The sequence below is a fragment of the Rhinoderma darwinii genome, chromosome 7, assembly GCF_050947455.1.
Source record: "Rhinoderma darwinii isolate aRhiDar2 chromosome 7, aRhiDar2.hap1, whole genome shotgun sequence".
In the NCBI taxonomy this organism is placed as follows: domain Eukaryota; kingdom Metazoa; phylum Chordata; class Amphibia; order Anura; family Rhinodermatidae; genus Rhinoderma; species Rhinoderma darwinii.
Genome location: NC_134693.1, coordinates 62,701,345 through 62,718,567, shown reverse-complemented (window position 1 = coordinate 62,718,567; position 17,223 = coordinate 62,701,345). Strand labels below are relative to the sequence as shown.

Genomic DNA, 17,223 nt, shown 5'->3' with positions numbered 1-17,223 from the left:
AACTCCCAGCATGCCCTGACAGCCTGTGGCAAATAAGACATGCTGGAAGTTGTAGTTTCATCCCAGCTGGAGACCACTGCTCTATTCTGTACATAGGTCAGTAAGGATTTTGGTTATTTGATGGCAATATCACCTACTTATGAACTATTTGTCAGTGCTGAAATTCAACTATGCGCCCAAGGGATTTTCTGGAATCATACATTATCACCTATGCACAGGATAGGATATAATTTTCTGATCGCTGGGAGCACCACTGCTGGGACCCAGGGGCGGACATACCGCTGGTGCAGCCGATTCAGCTGCATAGGGGCCAGCTCAGCTGTGTGCATAGATCGGCACGGCCATGCGGCAGACTGAGGGGGGCACCTGATCTGTGAGTTGCCGAAAGTGCACCGGATGGTAGGCGGCCCCCTCAGTCTGCCATGCAGCCGCGCCGAACTGTTACTTAGAAAATGTATTAGGAAGGAAGGGGCCTGGGGAGGCTTGCTCTGTCTGGTAGTCTTCATCAGGGCCGCCATCAGGAATTTCAGGGCCCCCTACAGCTAAATTTTCTGGGCCCCCCTACCGTGGCACCGCCTGTTAACGGTACTCCGTCCAGCACTATATCATGGTACCCAGGGCCGCCATCAGGGGGGGTATTATGGGTACTGATGTGAGAGGCCCGGCCAAACCTAATTGAAAGGGGGGCCCGGCAACTGCCGCGACTTGCCTTTGGTAGAAAAAAAAACAGGCCCCTGCAATGGGGCTTGTTTTTTTCACCAAAAGAATGTCGTGAGCTGCGGGCCCCCCTTTCAATTAGGTTTGGCCGGGCCTTTCACATCAGTACCCATAATACCCCCCCTGATGGCGGCCCTGGGTGGCATGGGGGTCGTCATGGGGGCCGTCAAACCCTGCCGCCAGTGCGACCGATCGCGCGCACCCGCAAACTCCCGCGCATGCGCACCCGCGACCGCCTGGAACCGCGCACCGAATTTTGAGGCAGATTTTGACCTGCCCACACTATCTTGCCGCGTTTTTTGCCCGCGGCGATTGAGGACAGCAGACAAAAAACGCAGGGAAAAATGCATTTTCTGCCTCCCATTGATTTCGATGGGAGGTCAGAGGCAGAACCGCGGCAAGAAAGGACGTGCTGCTTTTTCTTTTTTCCGCGACTGGCTCCCATTGATTTCAGATTACATCAATGGGAGGCGGTTTTGGAAGTTGTTTGGTGCTGATTCTGACGCAGTGTCCGAGTCAATATCAAGGCCCAAAAACTTTGTGAACTGGGCCTTATTGTTAGGGCTTATTCAGACGAACGTGTAATACATCCGTGCAACGTGTGTGATTTTCACGCGCCTCGCACGGACCTATGTTACTCTATGGGGCCGTTCAGACTGTCAGTGATTTTCACGTAGCGTATGTCCGTGTGTCCGCTGCATAAAACTCACGACATGTCCGATATTTGTGCATTGTTCGCGCATCACGCACCCATTGAAGTCAATGGGTGCGTGAAAATCACGCCCAGCACTTCCGCAGCCGTATAAACTATGAATGAAAACAGAAAAGCACCACGTGCTACAAACATACAAACAGAGTGTCATAATGATGGCGGCTGCGCGAAAATCACGCAGCCACGCATCATACGCTGCTGACACACGGAGCTGTTATGGACCTTTTGCATGCGCAAAACGCCACATTTTTGCGCACGCAAAATTCACACGCTCGTGTAAATCCGGCCTTAGGGTAGGAACACACTAGGCATGAACACTGCGGATTTTATGCAACACATTTTATTGTGGATAATCCGCAGCGTATTACAGTCGCAGCAGAGTGGATGAGATTTAAACAAATCTCATTCACACGCTGCAAAAAAAATGGACCTGCAGTGTGGCTTTTGGCTTTTTAAGCCGCAGCGTGTCAATTTATTCTGTGGAATCGCTGCTCCTCTGTTGCGGAAATGCTGCGGTTCTGCCGCAAAAATCACACATGAGAAAAAAAAAAAAAAAAGGTACTTTTTTAAATTTATAAAAAAGTTTAGACTTGCCCCGGCCGTAGTCCTGGTGACGCGATCCTCTATTCTTAGCGCAGCTCGGCCTCCTGTCATGACGTTTCATCCCATGTGACTGCTGCAGCGGTCACATGGTCTACAGCATCATCCCAGGAGGCGGGGCTACGTTCAGAAGAGAGAGATGCGTCACCAGGACTACGGCCGGGGTAAGTCTAAACTTTTTTTTCCCTGCAGGATTCCCGCAGCGGACACGCCTCACGAAACCTGAGCCACTATTTGGTGCGGTTTTGCTGTCGGAATTCCCTGCGGCTACCGGGGAGGATAAGCTGTGTAGTTTTACTCAGCATATCCGCCTAGTGTGTTCCTACCCTTATGATGTCGCTCCTGGAGCTGCTGCCGGTCTCTAAATAGGCAGTTGGTCCAGTAGAATTTAGAATTATTTCTTTTTGTGAACCAGCTTAAAAAAATACAAAACTTTTGTGTTAGGGCCTGTTCACATGACCGTTCGCTTCCGCTCCGGGGTTCCGTCTGAGGTTTCCGTCGGGTGAACCCCGCAACGGAAAATGAAAGTGATAGCACAGCTTCCGTTTCCGTCACCATTAGCGCAGTCGACTCCGCTATTGATTCCGTCCGAAAACCTGCCGGAATGGTGACGAACGGAAACCATTAGCGATGTTTCCGTCACCATTGAGATCAATGGTGACTGAAACGGAAGCTGTGCTGTCACTTTCACTTTCCGTTGCGGGGTTCACCCGACAGAAACCTCAGACGGAACCCCGGAGCGGTGGTTCGTCACCATTCCGGCTGGTTTTCGGACGGAATCAATAGCGCAGTCGACTGCGCTAATGGTGATGGAAACGGAAGCTGTGCTATCACTTTTACTTTACGTTGCGGGGTTCACCCGACAGAAACCTCAGAAGGAACCCCGGAGCGGAAGCGAACGGTGATGTGAACAGGCCCTAACACAAAAGTTTTGTATTTTTTTTAAGCTGGTTCACAAAAAAAAATAATTTCAAATTCTACTGGACCAACTGCCTATTTAGAGACCGTCAGCAGCTCCAGGAGCGACATCATAAGGGTAGGAACACACTAGGCGGATATGCTGAGTAAAACTACACAGCTTATCCTCCCCGGTAGCCGCAGGGAATTCTGCCAGCAAAACCGCACCAAATAGTGGCGCAGGTTTCGTGAGGCGTGTCCGCTGCGGGAATCCTGCAGGGAAAAAAAAGTTTAGACTTGCCCCGGCCGTAGTCCTGGTGACGCATCTCTCTCTTCTGAACGTAGCCCCGCCTCCTGGGATGACGCTGTAAACCATGTGACCGCTGCAGCAGTCACATGGGATGAAACGTCATGACAGGAGGCCGGGCTGCGCTAAGAATAGAGGATCGCGTCACCAGGACTACGGCCGGGGCAAGTCTAAACTTTTTTATAAATGTAAAAAAGTACCTTTTTTTTTTCTCTTTTGTGATTTTTGCGGCAGAACCGCAGCATTTCCGCAACAGAGGAGCAGCGATCCCACAGAATACATTGACACGCTGCGGCTTAAAAAGCCACACTGCAGGTCCATTATTTTTGCAGCGTGCGGATGAGATTTGTTTAAACCTCATCCACTCCGCTGCGACTGTAATACGCTGCGGATTATCCACAATAAAATGTGTTGCATAAAATCCGCAGTGTTCATGCCTAGTGTGTTCCTACCCTAAGGCCGGATTCACACGAGCGTGTGCTTTTTGCGCGCGAAAAAAACGTGGCATTTTGCGCATGCAAAAGGTCCATAACATCTCCGTGTGTCAGCAGCGTATGATGCGTGGCTGCGTGATTTTCGCGCAGCCGCCATCATTATGACACTCTGTTTGTATGTTTGTAGCACGTGGTGCTTTTCTGTTTTCATTCATAGTTTATACGGCTGCGGAAGTGCTGGCCGTGATTTTCATGCACCCATTGACTTCAATGGGTGCGTGATGCGCGAACAATGCACAAATATCGGACATGTCGTGAGTTTTACGCAGCGGACACACGGACTCGCGCTGCGTGAAAATCACTGACAGTCTGCACGGCCCCGTAGAGTAACATAGGTCCGTGCGAGGCGCGTGAAAATCACACACGTTGCACGGATGTATTACACGTTCGTCTGAATAAGCCCTAACAATAAGGCCCAGTTCACAGAGTTTTTGGGCCTTGATATTGACTCGGACACTGCGTCAGAATCAGCACCAAACAACTTCCAAAACCGCCTCCCATTGATTTAATCTGAAATCAATGGGAGCCAGTCGCGGAAAAAAGAAAAAGCAGCACGTCCTTTCTTGCCGCGGTTCCGCCTCTGACCTCCCATCGAAATCAATGGGAGGCAGAAAATGCATTTTTCCCTGCGTTTTTTGTCTGCTGTCCTCAATCGCCGCAGGCAAAAAACGCAGCAAAAAACGCGGCAAGATAGTGTGGGCAGGTCAAAATCTGCCTCAAAATTCTTTAAGGAATTTTGAGGCAGATTTTTTCGGCCTGCAAAATACTCTGTGTGAACAGGGCCATACATAAACAGCACTTTGAGACATTTTACTCACTGTGTCAGAAGAGATGCTCCCACTCCAGTGTTCGTCAGGCGATGTCTTCGGTCCAGATGTCGTCCTTCACCTCCAGGCAATGGCGGGGATCGAAGAACTCCTGCCGCCGCGCAAGAACTGGACTCCTCCCCCTCTCCTTACGCAGCTACGCTCTGGAGAAGGAGGAGGAGGCGGAGTCGGACGAGGAGGCGGAGTCGGACGAGGAGGCGGAGTCGGACGAGGAGGCGCTGGACGAGGAGGCCGAGGCGGAGTCGGAGGCGTGCCAGCAGGTAATTAGACTGTGCGCCGCTGTCCTGGCTGTTCTTCCCAGTTGATTGGTCGCTGTACTTTTGGTGCGTGCGCACCGCATCCCTCTCGGCGGCGGGCACGAGCGGGTTGCTTTCCGGCGTGTCCGGTCGTTCGCGCGTGAGCGCGCATTTGCGGTAACGAGCGCGATGTTTCGCGGCGGCGTTAGAGAGGGGGGCCCGCAGCTCACGCCGGTGTTTGACGAGAGGGGGGCCCGCAGCTCACGACATTGCTTTGGTGAAAAGAACAGGCCCCATTGCAGGGGCCTGTTTTTTTCTACCAAAGGCAAGTCGCGGCAGTTGCCGGGCCCCCCTTTCAATTAAGTTTGGCCGGGCCCCCTACAGTAGTACCCCTAATACCCCCCTGATGGCGGCCCTGGTCTTCATCACCTAGTAACCAGTGTCACTGTCAGATGCATTGCAACATCTGACAGTGAAACTCACTAGGTGACCAAGACCACCAGATAGAGCGTGCCGAACCTAGCAAGCAGCATTGCTATCTTCAGACCAGTTGTTTATCCGGGATAGCGGCAATTAAGTCTGATACTGGTTGGCTGAGCCTCTCAGCCAATCAGTGTTAGGGCTCTTCTTGCCCCACCCCCTGAGCCTGCCGCTGCTTTTACTGTGTGGTGTGTGTACTGAGCATCGTGAAGGGGACTGACTGAAAATAGAAAGAACTAGGAGGTAGTGGTTCCTGCCCTGTCTGTAGAAAATGTTTGGAGTGGAGTGAAGCTCAGTGGACAGTTAAAGGGGTTTGCCCTTCTTTAACATTTATGGGATATCCACAGGAAGTGCCATAAATGTCCGATAGATGCGGGTCCCACCTCTGGGGACCTGCGGCTATCTCTAGAACGGGGTCCCCTAAACCCTGTTCTGCCTTTCTCGGCTCCTGCTGCTTCCCGGCCACTTCCTGATTAGATGGTCGGAAGTTACAAAAACAGCAAAGCTTGCTGAGCTACGCTATTTCCGTAACTCCGATAGAAGTGAATGGCAGTTATGTAAGGAGCGTAGCACGATAAATTCATTATAAGTTAGTTACATGAGTACTTTGTGTTATACTCAGTTGTTAAATATGGCATTTTTTTGCATTATTTATGTTTGTTACTTGTGTTCTATACTAGTAATAAAATGTTCAATATAAATTTGTATAGTTTTATATGCTTATGGGCCGTGGTTAGGTTATTGGGGGCCCAGGCACATTCTTTGCACAGGGGCCCTCTGCAGTCTGTCCCCGCCTCTGCTGGGGCACCCACCGATCGTGAGAATGTGGGTCCCAAACCTCCGTTCCTCCTCACTGCTTAACAACAGTGAGGAGGACATCGACTGGAGTGGCGGTCGAACATGCGTGCTGCTACTCTAATCAAAATCTATATGACTCATGGAAACAGCTGAGTACAACGCTCGGCTACTTCCGTCATACTCATAAACATTGAATGGAGCGATGGGTGCATGCTTGACTGCCGCTTCTTTCAAGCTCCTCCTCACTGCGGAGGATGTAGTGTGAGGATCTGGGGGTTCAGGACCCCCACTCTCACGGTCAGTAGGGGGCCGTTGAAGCCCCCAGCGATCAGATAATTATGAGTCTTGGAAAACCCTTTTAAGAAAGCTTCTTCTATTTAGTTTTGTGACTAATGCATCTGATGCATAAATGCAAAAGCATGGCAAAAACAGAAGGAAAATGGGAAAGTACAGATTAATGTTTAACATGGGATCATATACACCACCCATTTTAAAAGCTCAGAAAGAAAGAAAAAAGAAAACACTGATAAAATGGAAGTATTAATCGCCTAAAATGCAAATGTGTCGCTTGCGTATAATGAATTTTTTAAATTCTTCAAAGGAGCTTGAAGTTCACGTACAAAATTGTTGCTGTATTTAAAATGTATGATTAAACAGTGCTATTTCAAACACCTATGAACAAAATAAGGTGTTGTCACATAAAGACAACCTTTGCCTGCAGGGGCGTAACTAGGAAACACTGGGCCCCATTAGCAGACTTTTGACTGGCTCAGTGGAACAGGAGACAGCGGTGAAGTACACCATGGGTTCAGGCACAGGCAGATGATATAATGGCAGGCAGGTATGGATCTGAAGTCCCAGTTCGTAACAGGTAGCGGCTCTTCAGGTTCACAGCAGGACACAGGTTTACAACAGGTAGTAGTCCGCAGGCTTGTATTAGGTAGCATGATGCGGACTGGCAAAAGGTAGCCGGATACAAACTGGTAGAAGATAGCAGGATGCGGACTGGTAGCAGGATGCAGACTGGTAGCAGGATCAAGACTGGTATAGGGTAGCAGGATATGGACTGCTATCAGGATGCGGACTGGTAGCAAGTAGTGGGATAGAGACAGGTACCTTCGCAGGAACAAACTAAGTTGCACCAAAGTTGCTCAGGCACCAGGTGACCAGAGGGGCTGCCTTAGATAAGCACAGAGCATACGGGATTTGGTTAGAGAAGATTGTGAATGCGTACGCACTGACCCTTTTAAGAGACGGCCAGGAGCGCGTGAGTAGTGCGGCCACGGGACACAGATAAGCGGCTATGGTGAGTGACCCAGTGGCAGGAGCGGCACCCACCGCCATGGTTATATTTTCCATAAGCCTTATTAGGGCATAGGAATGTCATAGAGAAAGGTCTGCAGCTAACCCTTTATGAGCCAGAACGGAGAACTGCTCTGTAAGAGCTGGTGAAGCCAGCTCATCCATGCAATAAATGGTTGGCTATTCATTTGAATGTCCAACAGCTGCAAGAGAATTTATGGTCAGACGCAACTTCCCCCGGTAATAACAGGTGATCACAGCGCTTCTACTGAAAACGGGGATGTCTGTTACAAAACTGCTTTAATAAGGACATCACAAGCAGACCACTATTTGGAGTACTTTTAATTTTTCTATATAAAGGATTGCCTATGGGGAAAGTTGGTCACTGAATCACGGGCTGCATGTATTTTGGGGAGTTATCAGACAATCCATAAAGATTATAGAAACAAAAATCCTTTACATGTGATACCTTTTAATGGTTAACCAAAATAAAACAAAATTTCTGAAATGGCAAGCATTTAAGACGAGGGCCGTATTTGTAGCTCATGCTGCTCTAGGCGCTGTCAATAAGCCCCTATTTAGTCAACAAAGGTCATGTATTAACCCCTGTTCTCTCCAACAATATGGCGTGGGCTCAGAAGCTGAGCCCGCATTATACCTGATGGGTGCTGGCTGTTTTATGTTGCTAACTCCCGCCTGCAACAGACGGATCAGAGATAACTCTGACTTTTAACCCCTCAGATGCCACGGTACATTAAGAACGCGGCATCTAAACAATTAGACATAGGGAGGGGGCTCCCTCTGTCCCCCTATCTCACCCTCTGAAATGTTTGCATGGTAAAATAATGTAATAAAATAATGTAATAAAAAAATAAATAAACATAGTTGGTATTTCTGCATTCTAAGGCTTTCTTCACATCTGCGTCAGGGGGAACATGTGTTTCGTCTGAGCTTTCCATCGGGGGAACCTATGAACGGAACCCGTTGTGTAAGGGTCCCATTGTTTTGACAGAAGCAGTACCGTAGTCGACTATGGTATAGCTCGTCCTAGCTCTTAAAGGGCCAGCGCGCACCATCAATATTGCCCCCAGCCTATCCCAGCATACCTAGGACTATTTAAGGAATTTCTAACTTAAGGAACTCCTAAGTTAATTTAAGGAACGCCTGAGCAATCTTATTTCTAACCCAGAGTTAGACTGCAAATGTTCCGTATCCAGTTCCCTGAAGCCAGTGTCCGTGATGAGTCCAGTATCAGTGTCTAGTGTCCGTGACAAGTCCAGTATCCGTGTCCAATGTCCGTCACAAGTCCAGTGTCTATGACCATTTCTGCTTCCGATAATCCAGCACAAGCCACTTTCCAGTAATCCAACACAAGCCTGCTCCCAGCTATCCAACACAAGCCTACCTCCAGTAATCCGGCACCAGCCTGCCATCAAGGTACCATCGACCAGTAACTGTCCTATACTTGTCTGGCCAGCAGCTACCCTGTTACGGCAGAGTAGCCCAGTGGGTCCACTTTCCCAGTGGACGTTACACAGGCTATATAATACCATTCACATAGTGCTTCACAGTAAAAAGCTGTATAAAGAAAGTACTCCATAGTAAATAAGACTATAATACAGTATCTCTCAAAGTGCCCCATAGAAAATTTTTCCATATGTCCCATAGAAAATGGAGCTATATACAGTGTTCCTCTAAGTGCCCAATATAAAATGATGCCACATATAGTGCCTCATATAAAATCATGCCGCCAAAATGTCCCATATAAAATGACATTCCCCAAAGTCCCCATGTAAAAGTATGCTTTCCAACTGCTCCATATAAAATTGACCCTAAAAGTGCACCATATAAAATACCCCCAAGAGCCAATATTAAATGATGGCCCCCCAAAGACCCTATATAAAATAATGCCCCCCAAAGTGCCTTGCATAAAATTATGCCCATCCCCTCAAAGTTCCTCATATAAAATGATGGTCCTCAAATCTGCTCCATATAAAATGATGGCATTTCGCCCCTACGATCCCCCATATAAAACTATGACCCCCAAGTGAGCTATATTAGATCCATCCCATAAGGAATCCAACGTTGCCTGCTTTTTTGCGCTGCCCGGGCAGTCTGCTGCAACAACCCACTGGTGGTTGCAGATATCATTGTGCTGTGAGCACGTATCGTAGAGCTAACCTATGCAGTGGATGACGGGGAAGGCTTCCCACTGTCAGAAAGCTGGGCAGGATCAGGGCAAAATTCCATGGGAGACAAGGGATGGGCTGAAAAAAAAATATTTCTTTATTTTTTTTAATATGTGCATGTGCATCCATGCCGTCCCAAATACTGGACCTCTAGTTCCTAGGGAAAAATGTCCCTGTTCCAGACTACTTGTGTTTCTTCACCAGGCATCATAACTTCCCATATTTGCAGAATTTTTATTAATATAAAAACATTTCATGATTCTTTGGTTGACTGGCTCATCAGCATTTCTCATAATATTTACACGTGCCTCGTACATCGACTTTTCTGTCCAGCACCGTAAGAGGTACGACTTCACAACGAATGCCAAAACTGCTCCCTTAGCAAAGCATGGCATTAGTTCAGTCATTAGTATCATACTTGAGGAAAATAAACTGGATTGCCAGAAATATGGGAAGGGGCTTTAGCCGTTATTTTTCTTTTCTGCTTTCCAAGATTGTAAAGGGCTGCAGAATATGTTCCAGTTATGTAAATGAAGGTCATTATCTTTCCTAGAAGCAAAAAGACGACCATTATAATGTAGTGTACTGGATTTTTTAAAATTCTGTTCACTACAAAATATAATCTGGCCGCTCGAGTGAAATATTACATCGGCTGGAACAAACATTAACAGCCGCATGTGAACAGACACGTATTGTTATTAGTAAGGATTTTGTCATTTCTATAAATCACCACATATAAAAATGTAACTAACTTTAAGGTGAACTTGTCAAATGAAAAGGAAATGCTTTGGAAATTGCCAACTCATTCCCTTCACTTGGCATTACTGAAGACATACCATGCTGAGTTTAGTGGGTGCAATATGCGGCTACTACATCAACTACTAAAAGGCATCTACAAAATGTCAAGTAAAACATTTTATTTGCTACAACATGAAAATATTTTACATTAACATTTGTCTACCTTCCTAATTTACACAGGCCCAAAAGGCGTCATAAATGACTGGAGAAAGTTCAAGCTAGTCAGTGAAGACCAAGAGGCAATACCTGCAAGTAAAAAAGAAATTCTCCGGCAAATGTCTTCTCCTTACAAGTCACCAAGCAAAGAGGAAAAGGACACAAGGGAAAAATTCACTCGTAAGGTAATTTAAGTAGTTCAATAACAGCAAACCATATGGTAGCAACAGATATTTCCAATAACTAATGTTTAAGAACATGTATAGTGAAATTGTGCTAAGAATTTGGACTTCTCTACTCATTGTTGTAATAAAGTTGACACATACAGTACTGTGCAAAAGTTTTAGGCAGTTTCGGCAGGGAGGTTGCTCCAAACATCTTGGAGAGCTAACCATAGATACTACCATTATACTACTATATGAGTTTCAATAACTTTATTTTAATATGTGAATGGGAGGGGGGTTGTATAGTGACACAGATAATGAATTTGTATCTTTGTACTGGTTTACGTTTGCAAAATGACAATGTTTTGAGTGGACTGCATTCAGCCCTGAAAATTAATATCAACCTCTTCTTGACATCTGCCGTATATATGCGGCGCACGTCGGGTGGGGAGGGGGGTATGGCACGGGCTGAGCCCGCTCCATAGGACTAGCGTGTCAGCTGTGGGTTACAGCCGACACTTCGGGGTAACGAGAGGCTTCCCGCTCGCGGGCCACCCCACTCGTTTAGCCTGTTAAATGCCATGGTCAATTGCGACCACGGCATTTAAATGACTAAAAACAGAGGGACCCCCTGTAACGTTGCAACGACCCCCCTGCAGTCAGATGGGGGGGAGCCGTTGGTTGGCATGGCAGCCTGGGGGCCTGATGAAGGCCCCCAGGTCCGACATCTTTCTACTCCTAGGAAGCCCAGCCTCCGGCAGGACTTCATACGGGACTGTGAAAATCACGATATACTGCAATACATTAGTATTGCAGTGTATCGTGCAAGCGATTCAACGATTTCTGGTTCAAGTAAAAAATAGTAAACTTTTTTTTTTTTTAATAAATAAATGTAAAGTTAAAAAAACATTTTTTCCCATCAAGCACAATGTAAGAAAAAAAAAATATTTAACATAACTGGTATCGACGCGTCCCTAAAAGCCTGAACTATTACAATATATCATTATTTAGTCTACAGGGTGAACGCCATAAAAAAAAAATTACAAAAATTAAAACGTCAGAATTAACGGCCCTCAGCACTTGTCTGTCTTTACTCTTGGCCTTGCAGAAGATGTTTATAGATTCTATATGCTGGGGAGAGATTGCAGCAGCAAATTCTGTGACCTGATTGGCTGAGCTTATATGCTAGTGCATGTGATGAAAGCAAAACATCCTGGGATATAAGGGCTTATCTCCTGCTTTAATTCCCTTAGCTGATGTCACAATGAGGAAGTGCCCGCCCATTTCATGAAGAAGCAAAATAAGTTTTTACATTTAGTCTCTGACATGTATAATGGATGGATGGGCTAGAAATTAGCTATCTGCATTATATGTCTTGTTGGAATTGTAGTGAAAGGCTCTATTCAGCTGTCCAAAAATCATTTTTAGGCAATGTCATTGGAGGTACGCTTTAAGTGTAGTAAAATAAGATATTTTAAAATAGATGGAATTAGAGGTTTACAATTAATGAACAGAAAAATAAATAGGCGAACCATACTGTAAAAAATATGGCACAGACTACTTGAAGGGATATTTCCAGAATTGACAATTATCACCTATCAACAGATAGGTGATAATTGTCTGATCAATGGGGGGCCCCACCGTTGGTATCCCCCACCGAATGTGAGAATAGGGGTCCCGAACAATGTGAGAAGAACATTGAATGGAGCAGCGGTGAAGCATGCCCGCTGCTGCTCCATTCACAGTCAATGGGTACAGCATTAGTCTCATAGACATTGGGCACATGCTCTCCGCAGCTTCATTCAAGCTCCTTCTCACTGCGGGGGGTGCAGTGAGGAGGATCTGGGAGTTGAGGGTTCCAGAGGTGGGGGCCCCAGCAATCAGACAACGATCACCTATCTTGTGGATTGGTAATAATTGTCAATTCTGGGATAACCCCTTTAATAGCATTTTACAGTGTAAGTGAAATAAAAAAACAAAAACAAAACTGCATTAAAAGTTCTGTATGTACCAGGCCTTGTGATGTACATTCATTCCATTGTTATTGAGGTTGAAAGATCATTTGTTAAGTAAACGCTCTTATAAATCGCCCTATAAATTGTTATTCCCTTTTGTTTACAGATGAGTATGCAAGAATATGAATTAATTCATGACACAGAGGATGAAAACTGTCTACAAAAGTACCGCAAACAATGTATGCAGGACATGCACCAGAGGTTGAGTTTCGGCCCCAAATACGGGTACCTATATGAGCTCAAAAGTGGGGATGAATTTTTAGAAGCAATAGAAAAAGAGCGAAAAATCACTACAGTAATAGTTCATATTTTTTCTGATGAGATCAAGGCTTGTGAGGCACTGAATAATTGTTTAACCTGCCTTGCGTTAGAGTATTCAACAGTGAAATTCTGTAAAATTAAGTCAGCTGACACAGGAGCTGGAGAACGGTTCTCCAAAGAAGTCCTCCCAACCATATTGGTCTATAAGGCAGGTGAACTTATTAGTAACTTCATCAATGTTTCTGAAAACTTGAATGAAGAATTCTTTGCTGGAGATGTGGAGGCTTTTCTTAATGAATATGGGCTTTTGCCTAAGCGAGAAATCCAAGGCATAGCATGTGATGGTGGGGAAGGGGACGTTGAATAGGTGAGACACATCCACATTTTATAACATACCTTAACAAATCTAGGAGGTGTTCATTTACTCAGTAATTTAAAAGGGAATATCATAGAAAAATATTTGGAGTGGTGTGAAGCATATTTATGGTTATGTTAACCAAAGTAAACCAGTTTTCCGTTTAGTACTGGTTTAATATAAAGAGTAGCCTTATTAAGAATAAGTGAAGCGTTTTAGAAACCTAACACAACTAGCACGGTCTTACTAACATAACCTTCTGTGATAGCCATGCAGAACTTTCATAAAATCTTTATCTCCAGGGCTTATAAAACATATACAAACTGCTAATGGCGTCCGTACAGTGGACGTGATAATTCCTTAAAGGGATATGACGATTTTAGCAAATAAAATTATCTAATTGTTTACATTTTCTGTATGAATTCCTCAAGGTTCTCGCCTTGCAGATATTTAATGAAAACCTTTATGGTGGATAAAATTCTGTCCTGGTCCCGTGATGATCACATAGGTGCTCAACATGTTACAAGTCACAGTTCTGATAACCGTACCGTGACTGTAACCTATGTATCCATCACAAGACCAGGACACATTGTCATCCTCTCGAAGTAAACTATAAGGCCAGGTTCCCGCATAGTGTAAACGCTGCTGAAATTCCACAGCATTTAAAATACCAGCAAAGTGGATGAGATTTATAAAATCTCATGCACTCGCTGAGGAAAAAGTCAGAGTAAACGTTAATAAATTGACCAGCGGTGCAGAATTTAAAACCGCAGCATGTCAATTTATGCTGCGTTTTCGTTGATTTTCTGTTGCAGGTTTTCCTCATTGAATTCAATGGGGATGCAAACCCTGCAACACAAGTGCTGCGACTTTTGCGGCAGAAGTCTCTCCTTCTTCCTGCAGTCTGGCCTCCTGGTATGATGTTGCATCCCATGTGACCGCTGCAGCCAATCACAGGCTGCAGCGTCACATGGCCTGCAGCATCATCCCGGGAAGCCGGACTATGCGCAGAGGAGGAGGGGGTAAGTATGATCGTTTTTTTTTTCCTCCCAGTGCATTTTTCCGCAACCATAATGTGGTGTGGTTTTTCAGATGGAAGGTGCTGCGGGTTCCAGGTCGGATGCACTGTGCTGTTTTTTTGCAGCGTATCCGACCCGTGGGAACCCGGCCTAAAAGTTCCTATGGAATGACTGAAAGCAGAGATCTTGAAGAGCATTAGGAAATGATACAGGAAGTATGTTGCAAAATTGTATAACTTGCTGAAACCATAATACCCCTTATACGTTGTCATACAATTTAACTAGCAAGTTCTGTGGAATATTCTTGGTCACAATGTGATCTGCTGTTATAATAAGCAGATTAGTGAAGGTAAAGCAGTAAAAGAAAATAAACATGACAGTCTGCTACATAATAAAGGTTAACCCTTTTATGGTTTCACTAAAATAATTATGAGCTATGGCTGTTTTTAATTTTTAAGTCAAAATTATCTTTAAAATAGCCCATTTGACATGGTAAATTCCATGATAGGTATAAATACTGGGGAAATGTTTCAACCACTCACATTTTATTCAATATCACAAAATCTTCAATATTTCTAAACATATTCCGTTGATTTTGAATTTCACTATTAAGAGCGGTAAGAATTATATAAACGCAAACCTTCATAAATATAGCGTGTCGAGTAAGAGCAGAACCTTAAAAGGGGCGGTCTTGTATAGGAAAACCATTTTCAAATACCCTATTAGAGAATGTTGTGTTATTAGAGGGGGTCCTTTGCAGCTGCTCTTCACTTGACTACTTGATGAGGGTCCTGAACAAAAAGTTTCTCCCCCACTGGAGGATTATTCGATGGCTGTGTAATTGTGTAATGCTTCACTTCACCTGCGGTTGCACTGCAGGGAAACTAAACACTTGCTTCTGGATTACCCCATAGATAACGGATGATTGCGGGGGGTCCTAGCTCCAGAACACAAACATAATGGAAAGGGATTTTCCAAAGCGAACAATCCCTAAGTCAATAGGCATAAAACTCATGAGGTCAGCTTCCCACATTCATTCAGTGTGTCTGCTCTGTTACATGGTGATAATATCAGTAAATCTTTTAAGTGTTATAAAAGAAGTTAGAAAGAAGGGGTCTATTCTGTATTGTCATGGTTTTTACTGGTCAGCAGTGACGTGATAATTTTTCTTAGGCCTCATGCACACGACCGTAGCCATGTGCACAGCCGTGATTTTCGGGTCGGCCGGCAGCGGACTGTCAGCTGCGAGCCGCCCGCAAATCGCAGGCCCTGCACATTTGAAATCAATGGGAGGCATTTTCAGCGTTTTTTTTTTTTACACATTTTCCGACGCGGTTTCCTCCAGTGTGAACTGGCCCTTAAACTACTTAAGTACCACACTTAAAAAACACATAATATGATATGTAAATTGTATTTGTCAATAGATTTGTAATGAACATGATGGTCAGAAAAATAATTACTTTTTTTCTGGATAAATAGAGCTGCTCTGACATCTCTAAAAAGTATGAATGTAAACAAGATACCAAAATTTGCTTATTAATGGACAGCGTATTAATACATTTTCCTTTCCCAATCTTGGTTCAGGTTGAACAGTAAATCATAATGTTGTCAAATCTAAAGCCTGTGAATGGTTGAATAAACATTGTTTTAATAATGTATTTGTTCGTTCAGTGCATTTATAATATGATATATAGCTTGTTAGGTCACTGTGAGGCCTCATGCACACTGCAGGCTCGTGCATAACGGAGGAAAATGGAGCTATAGGCACTCTGTATGTGGACTCTTCCCCGGAAAGAACACGAATGTGAAAAGTTTGTCCGAAAAAGACCTTCAGCATTTGTTAACTGGCTTTAAAGGCTATGGACATCATTGGGGACATTTTTTTTTAATACATTGGTTGCATTAGCTAGCAGATCGTTCAGGAGAGGAGAGTATGGGGCAAGAGAACGAGCGGTCAGACGGATTTGACTCTGAGCAGGATTCCGCAGGCTTCAATATACTGTACATACAGAGATCGTTTTAAAAATGGCCCCAAAACATGTCCGTAGGCTTTAAATTGGCTTTCCCACCATAGCATATTCTGTGGTTATGCTATAAATGTCTATGTCTGTGAATATGCCAAAAATCAGTAAATGCGGTCAATAGGTGAAAAAAAAAAAAAGAAACTAAACCATGTATCCAGGACTGTTGGTGCATAGTATAGATACAGCTGAGAAGTGGATACCATTTTATCCAGTCTAGGCAATGATCTCTGAGCTAAATAGTCTGGACTCCAGACTGATACATTGCAGCAAACTATCAGAGATTTGTGAAGCTGCTGTGGATGTACTTCTCTCACAGTGCATTGCCTAGACTGGATAAAGTGCTATACACTCGTCAGCTAGGAGCATGACTGTACAGGTTTGCAGCATCTGAATGTAAACAAGAATGTTCTCATTCACGGACCGCAAAAATATCTTGGAAACAGTGAGGAACCGAAGCATAAGGCCTCATACACACGACTGTTTTCGTCAAGTGTCCGATCTAATTTTTTGTAACCGATAACTCACTGACACAATCATTTCTATGGCCCCATGCACACGACCATGGTTTTCACGGATCCGTGGGACCGAGCCGCAAAACTCAGAGCAGGTCCTATTCCTGTCCATGTTTGTGGCGGTCTCAACCATTCAAGTGCATGGCGAAGTAAAAACCACGGACAGCACACGGAGGTCATCCTTTGTGGACAATTCATAGACGAGACAAAACATTGTACTGCAATTGCAAACTGACTGGCATGAAAACGAAGTGATGCAAAGTGATACTGGATAAATTCAAAGGCACAGATAGGACCTCATCCCACATATAGTGTTCTACATGCACACAATAAGCAACAGTTTTTAGCTTGAAATCAAGT

The 17,223-nt window shown here is 44.9% G+C and overlaps 1 protein-coding gene and 1 long non-coding RNA gene across 5 annotated transcripts in view; one reads left to right on the top strand and one right to left on the bottom strand.

Annotated features, from left to right (window-relative positions):
* The window catches only part of LOC142657921 (uncharacterized), a 90,004-nt gene extending 84,971 nt beyond the window's left edge, over positions 1 to 5,033 (bottom strand). For all 3 annotated transcript variants that reach the window (XR_012850001.1, XR_012850000.1, XR_012850002.1), the window contains exon 1: positions 4,546 to 5,033. This is a non-coding gene — a long non-coding RNA (uncharacterized LOC142657921). The remainder of the gene's footprint in view (positions 1 to 4,545) is intronic.
* On the top strand, positions 4,495 to 13,713 carry PDC (phosducin). Of its 2 annotated transcripts, none has more exons than XM_075833461.1 (3): positions 4,495 to 4,814; positions 10,538 to 10,698; positions 12,799 to 13,713. In XM_075833461.1, the coding sequence occupies exons 1-3, from the start codon at positions 4,559 to 4,561 to the stop codon at positions 13,318 to 13,320; spliced, it is 939 nt and encodes a 312-aa protein (XP_075689576.1). In that variant the 5' UTR covers positions 4,495 to 4,558; the 3' UTR covers positions 13,321 to 13,713. The 2 variants fall into 2 exon arrangements, with proteins under 2 accessions (XP_075689576.1, XP_075689577.1); XM_075833462.1 differs by lacking the exon at positions 4,495 to 4,814 and adding an exon at positions 5,390 to 5,513.
* Positions 13,714 to 17,223: the final 3,510 nt, after the last annotated feature.

What these genes read in the sequence shown, in the direction of transcription:
- PDC (XM_075833461.1), top strand. Translation starts at nt 4,559, where the DNA reads ATGCTCCCACTCCAGTGTTCGTCAGGCGATGTCTTCGGTCCAGATGTC. An exon ending in AGTCGGAGGCGTGCCAGCAG is followed by an intron (nt 4,815 to 10,537) that starts GTAATTAGACTG and finishes TAATTTACACAG; the next exon opens with GCCCAAAAGGCGTCATAAAT. An exon ending in GGGAAAAATTCACTCGTAAG is followed by an intron (nt 10,699 to 12,798) that starts GTAATTTAAGTA and finishes TTTTGTTTACAG; the next exon opens with ATGAGTATGCAAGAATATGA.